Source organism: Eutrema salsugineum, unplaced genomic scaffold, assembly GCF_000478725.1.
Source record: "Eutrema salsugineum unplaced genomic scaffold, Eutsalg1_0 scaffold_8, whole genome shotgun sequence".
Lineage (NCBI taxonomy): Eukaryota > Viridiplantae > Streptophyta > Magnoliopsida > Brassicales > Brassicaceae > Eutrema > Eutrema salsugineum.
The window spans coordinates 13,417,254-13,423,831 of record NW_006256414.1 but is presented as its reverse complement, the minus strand read 5'-3'; the positions used below and the strand labels follow the sequence as shown (position 1 = coordinate 13,423,831).

The following is a 6,578-nucleotide window of genomic DNA, read 5'->3' as shown; positions in this document are numbered from 1 at the left end:
AGAGAGAGAGAGAGAGAAGAAGAAGAAGAAGAAGAAGAAGAAGAAGAAGAAGAAGAAGAAGAAGAAGAAGAAGAAGAAGAAGAAGAAGAAGAAGAAGAAGAAGAAGAAGAAGAAGAAGAAGAAGAAGAAGAAGAAGAAGAAGAAGAAGAAGAAGAAGAAGAAGAAGAAGAAGAAGAAGAACCAATGTGACAAGATACAACCAAATATAAACTCTAAATAATTAAATTATTTACAAAAGCAAATCTTCTTGGATAAAAAACGAATCATTCAGAACATAGGAAATCCAAATCCCTTGCATTGAATAAAGAATATAAACAGAAGCGATCTGATGGTTCATCTTCACAATCACCAATTTTTCGTTCATTTCCCAAATATAGTTAGCAGAGAGATTTTCTGCAATATTTTTGGTTTATCTGCTGTATTCGTTAACATTTTAAACAAACGGCAGTAATGATGGAAAGTGGACCCATGCAGTTTTATGAGGAAATCGAACCCTTTTGTCGATGGAGGAGAACGGAAGACATCGACATTCTTGAGGTACATCTTCCTCCAGGTACATTATTACTAGAAATTTATTAAACACATAAAATTAAAAAATATGTCTTAGGTTATATTTTTTGTCTTCAAAGTGTACAATATATTAGTATTACAATGATACATTCTGATTTTTTTTGTTTGTATGTTTAAATATATATAAACTACTAAAATATGTATTTTCTAACTCTCTAACAAAAGCAAAGAATCTCTTTGATGATCGCACGTATAAAACACGTGAATATGTAACTCTTCAGATAGCATCAGTAAATTGTTAAACTGTATTTCATTGCTAGAATGTTAGGAGCATGATATTTTATTAATTTATCATCAAATTAATTTATTTTGTTTTCTCTATTCTTCTTAAATTTTCGTTTAAATATTTTAATGAAGAATGTAAACAGATATACTTGATTTAAATTTAATGTTTTTTTAAAGAAAATGTGACACGTGTCATCTCTATATGGATCAAAAATGATGATGTGTCACTCATTTAGAGAGAGTTGACATTCTTTTATATATAAGATTGTTCATATAAAAATATACATGTTCATTAATACAAAATTTATAGAAATGTAAAATGCTATTCTCCTTAATTTTAGTAAAATGCTATTCTCCTTAATTTTAATGATGCAATTGAAGACTTGACCAACATATATTTGAAAACAGTAATACGTTAGAAAATCAACTATTATATCTAAAAAACTTCACAAATTTTGAATGCAGATAAAAAAATAACATTAAAAGATAATAATGTAAATAAGTAAAACTATGAGTTTTAACTTTCAATAAAAATTTTAGTATTTATCTTACCTATATATACAAAAATGTATTTAATTATCAATTTATGCTTTTGTTGGGACCATATATTTTTATAAGAATTTCAAAAAAAATTATTATCTTATTATCTTATCGAATTTGATAGATTTTAAAATTGGTTAGAAACAGAAAATTTATTATTTTATGATGATTATTAATTGATCAATATTAATTTATAAGGTGATACTGTTTATCTTCAACTAAAATATACCACAACACTAGATTACTGTGTCTTTTTTTCCTTCTTTTTTGGGAAGAAACACTAGAGTAATGTTATGTACTAAAGTTTAGTAAACATCATACCATTTTCTCTTTGAATAATGGGTTTGCCGTTTGTATAGGTTTAAAGAAAGAGCATCTTAAAATACAGATCAACAACAATGGTATACTAACAATAACAGGGGGCTATCCTGTGGACCAAACCAATTCAATCAAGTTCAGGAAAGAAACAAAAGTTACAAAAAATTGCAGAAGAAATGAAATTCGTGCAAAGATATCAAAGGGTGTTTTGTATGTGACAATGCCAAAGACAAGCCCTATAGACGCGGCTCCCTCAAAGGCTTCTAAGGGAGACACATTAGAAATTCCAGACCATAAAGTGGATGATCATATAGGTATTATAGCAGAGTGTGCAAGTCGATTTCATAGCCATTTTTACTCATTGAGGAAAAGACTATGGAGGAAGACAGTCGTTGAGGGTGTCGCAGCTGTGGTATTTGTGGGTGCTGCAGTTGTTGGGGTGGTTAAAGCTTACCAATATTTTATGGCTTCACCTGTTTAATTATGTTTCAATGAGACTACGTTGTTTCCTGCGGGTATACCGAAATCAAAAATTTCTACTCTTTCAGTATAGAGAAGCTATACTTCTTTAAATTTGTTATATTAATTAAAGCTGCCAAATGTTAATATTTTTATAATTCAAAATCGTAATTGAAATATTATCATTGAAAATGAGAATTCAGTTTAGCAAAATATATAATCTGTGATGCGGATATTGAACCGGACGATGACTGATGACGTCATCCACCCAACCAGCTATGATGGAGACCTTGGCCAAACATGTGTGCCTTTAGGTATTATAGCAGAGTGTGAAAGTCGATTTTATAGCAAGTTTTACTCATTGAGTGAAAGACTATGGAGGAAGACAGTTGTTGAGGGTGTCGCATCTGTGGTGGTTGTGGGTGCTGCAGTTGTTGGGGCGGTTAAAGCAGGATAACTTGACCGAGCCACATTGCCTTTTTCCCAGTCCAAAGAAGTAGCGGTCCTTGCGAAAATCTACATCCCACCTGATAAGGCATATTGGTCAGCAATGATGGGTTTTACTCCAAAACCACGTCGGCCTGATCCAATGACAATTTGATCCACTTACTGGACCTCTTGTTGAGTCCATGAGCTGAAGACCCAACCTGAATCAACCCGGATCCACCCCTAACCTCCAATCTTCTCTCGCGGGTCCATATGAGTCTATATAAGGAAAGGTCGAGTTGTGTTCACACCAGCGACCCAATTACATGTGTTCTGGAGTCTACTGAAGCTACTAAAGGTTAGAGCCACCATATGAAAAGAGAACATACCTAAGATAAGAGTTGTGTCATTTTGACAACGTGTGTTATAAGCAACTTGCTTTATTCAATGCATGCATTTCATTAAGGCAAAACGACTATTACTTGATTGTCTATAATGATCTAGAGATTCTAGACCCTTCAATCCCATCAGAAGATCGCAGACATCCATAGCCACAAGAAGACCTAATGACAAACACTCTTGTCTCAGCTGCAACTCGTGAAACTCCTCCTTTAACGCCTAACAGCTAATTCGTGAGAAGATCACGTCTCCTCTGATTTTTATTCAGTTTTATTCTTTGTGTTAATGTTTTATGATCGTAAGGTCTGGTCTTGTATTTCACTATATAAGCACGCATTTAATTTAAATTTTTGGTCTTATTCATAACGATTTCAGTTTTTTCTTATTCTTTTAATCTTTTCTGAGTTTGGATAGGAATTTGCATTAGATCATATGAATCCTGCATGTTTTGGAGTTTAATTAGGTATTTTGGAGACATAGCCACTTCTCATTGGAGTAGGAGCAAGGAGAGACCTGAAATGAAGTAGAAAAGCCGGCGGCCAGGGGTCCATACTGGTATTTAAACCGGTGTCAATCCTGGTGTTGAGTCCGAGTCAAATAACTTGAAAGATCAATCCGGATGAAGGATTTACACTCAGATTCAGCCTCAAAGTTATTCGTAGAATTTGTAGCTTCTTGAGTTATACTTCATCAAGAGGTGGTTTGAAGTCATTCTGATCAGTTTTTGAGGAGATACAGCAGATTTGGCAAGACATGTCTGCTCGGTGATAACACCGGATTTTGACCATTTTTATGGATCATTTTAATATCTTTTACAGGTGTTTTTACTCCGTTTTCAAAGGTTTTCAAAGGATTTCTATGTTTCCGGACTTTAAAAGACTTTTCAGGTAATTTGGGATAAAGAGGCACAAAATGGAACAAAAAGACTCTTTTGGATAAAGGCAGACTGTCAGAACTCTCATGGAGAGACGAAGATCTTCTGACCGTCTGATCACCCTCTAAATTGGACAACTTATAGAAGAATCAACCAGCTTTCAAATGCACTTGGTTTGGAGACATTCCAACGGTTGGATCTCAAGATATTCCATTAGCCCCGAAGCCACGTGGAATCGGCCAGCAACTCACGCGACCGCGGCCAACAAGCTATTTGCCGCGGTCAGAAGCTTCCCGACCGCGGCCAACAAGCCAATTGCCGCGGTCACAACACTCCCGACCGCGGCATTCAAGCTCCGACTTAAAGCCCACTTATCTGAAGCCCAAAGTCATTCCCAGCCTCAATTCTAGAACCCTAGAGACCATGGAGTATTGGAGACTATAAATACATGTCATTTAGGTCGTTTTTAGAGAGAGCTTTTCATAATTTACAGAAACACTTTTCTTTTAGCCGTTTTTATGAGATTTTTGTAGAAGATTGTTCAAGTCCGAGTTCTTCAATAGAGAAGCTTTCTTTATCTCTTTTCTTTACTGTTTTTCATTACTTTTAATAAAACCAATGATAATGTCGAGCTCAGCCATGTCTGAGTAGATCTCGAGTTGGGCTTAGGGTTCCCGAAAGGGGCTCTCATAATCGATTAAGACATCTAGGTTTATAGATCTGGGATTTCGACCTGTTCTCTGTTTATTCTTGTTCTTATTGCATGTATGCTTGATTGATCACCTAGTATCTGATCTAGATAGTTAGTGTTGCGAAAGTTTTCATTAAGTATCAGCCCTAGAATGAAACAGGCGATTTTTCCGTAGGAGTGGAAACGTACCTGCGGCGAGATCGTGAGTATTGACGAGTCTTGTGCAGCTCTTGCGTTCTCTCCCTTCCAGGGCCAGAGTGGAAACCTACTGGTCAGGGTTGCGAGAAACAGTTGGTTATGATCACGACAGTGACGTAGTCATACCGTCGTACTCTAGCTCTAGAACCCATATATTTTTATCCATCAATCCCAATCTATCTACCTTAGTGTTAAAACCGATTATGATCCCCTAGAGTTCCCAAAAGCTCAGCGTTTTTAGCCATAGTTTACAATTCCATCGATTTTTACTTGCTTTCTTAGACCTGCATTTCAATTTCCTTAGTTCATTATTTACTTGCTTTATTTACTTTTCATGCGATATTTTACTTGCCTTATTTTTGTTTAGTTCGATATTTTACTTATTCCCTCTGCATTTTATTCGATTTTCTTTACTTGCTTTTTAGGGTAGATTCATTTGCTTTCTTTTGTTTTAGTTTAATTCGCAAGAAAAACAACCAAATCCTTAAAACCAATTTAGTCTAGACATAAAGTTAAAAACCGTAGAAGAATACCAAGCACACAAATCTCTGTGGATTCGATCCCTAAATACTACAACTGTTAGCTGTGCACTTGCGGCTTTCATTTGTTTTGTTAAGGGTAAAACTTGTTCCCTCACGTAGCGAGCACGCATCAAGTTTTTGGCGCCGTTGCCGGGGATTTGTTTCGCTGCCTTTTGCTATTTTTCTTGTTTTAACTTCTGTTCTAGACACCTGATCTCTAGTTCTTTCTTAAAGTTTTCCTGAACTATCTTTCCCTTCTTTTGCCTTTCTCTGAAATGCATGAATACCAGGCGTAGACCTGCAGGAGACATTCCAATTCTAGACGAGATAGACAGACACGAAAGAGAACTTCGAAGACTTAGACGAACGCAAGGAATGGCCAATGACGATCAGCCTGGAGATCCTATTAATCGAAATTTAAATATGGACCGAGAAGGGTCCGAACATGGAGAAAACGAAGAGAATGATCACATAGAAGGTGATCATGCTCGACAAGATGGAGAGGAGGACGAGGTTCTTCCAAGAAACCACCAGAACCGAGAGAGAGAAGGACGTGAAGACCTTGATCCACCCATCAATGTAGCCGATGGTGACCACCCAGCAATGCAGCCGAATGAACGCGTTCACCGCCCCATTCCGCCAGCAAATCAACACCGAAGACAAGCCCGGAACCATCGCATAGCTGACTTTGATGCACCTACTCAAAATTTTCAGAATCGATCTGCGATTCAAGTACCATTTCCAAACCGGAATGAGTTTGAAGTCAAGCCTCAAATCATCTCACTAGTGAAGCAAAACCAGTTCCATGGAGTTCCTTCTGAGCACCCAATGGACCATATCGAGCTTTTTGAAGAAATTTGCAGCAAGATGAGAACAAACCAAGTTCCACCTGACTATTTAAAGTGTAAGTTGTTCCCTTTTTCATTAGCAGATAGAGCTAACCGTTGGTTGAAGTCTTTGCCTGCAGGATCGATTACTAATTGGGAAGAATGTAGAAATGCTTTCTTGAACCACTTCTACACTAAGTCAAGGTCGAACAATCTGATAACGAAGATCTCAACCTTTCAACAAGGGCCAACTGAATCTTTCTATAAAGCTTGGGAACGTTTCAAGGAGTATGAACGTGATTGCCCTCACCATGGATTTCATGGATCAAGCCTGCTGAGCACATTTTACCGAGGTTTGCAACCAAAATACAAACTTTCACTTGATACAGCTAGCAATGGAGATTTTGGGCAAAAGACGATAACCCAAGGAAGAGCCCTCATCGAAAATTTGGCTCAAGCCAATAGCAATGATTGTCCTGAATATGATCGATCGATGAAGCAAGCCGGAACAGACAACAAGGAGATAACTG

The 6,578-nt window shown here is 36.9% G+C and overlaps 1 protein-coding gene and 1 non-coding gene across 2 annotated transcripts; one reads left to right on the top strand and one right to left on the bottom strand.

The window, feature by feature from the left end:
- Positions 1–453: 453 nt before the first annotated feature.
- On the top strand, positions 454–2,134 carry LOC18010255. Its single transcript, XM_006392481.2, has 2 exons — positions 454–553; positions 1,695–2,134. The coding sequence occupies exons 1-2, from the start codon at positions 454–456 to the stop codon at positions 2,132–2,134; spliced, it is 540 nt and encodes a 179-aa protein (XP_006392543.2).
- A 4,125-nt stretch (positions 2,135–6,259) lies between these two features.
- LOC112082283 lies at positions 6,260–6,366 on the bottom strand. The gene has a single exon (XR_002896939.1). It is a non-coding gene; the product is annotated as a small nucleolar RNA R71 (small nucleolar RNA).
- Positions 6,367–6,578: the final 212 nt, after the last annotated feature.

Coding starts and splice junctions, on each gene's coding strand:
- LOC18010255 (XM_006392481.2), top strand. CDS start 454: ATGGAAAGTGGACCCATGCAGTTTTATGAGGAAATCGAACCCTTTTGT. Junction 554..1,694: donor TGAGGTACATCTTCCTCCAG/GTACATTATTAC, acceptor CCGTTTGTATAG/GTTTAAAGAAAGAGCATCTT.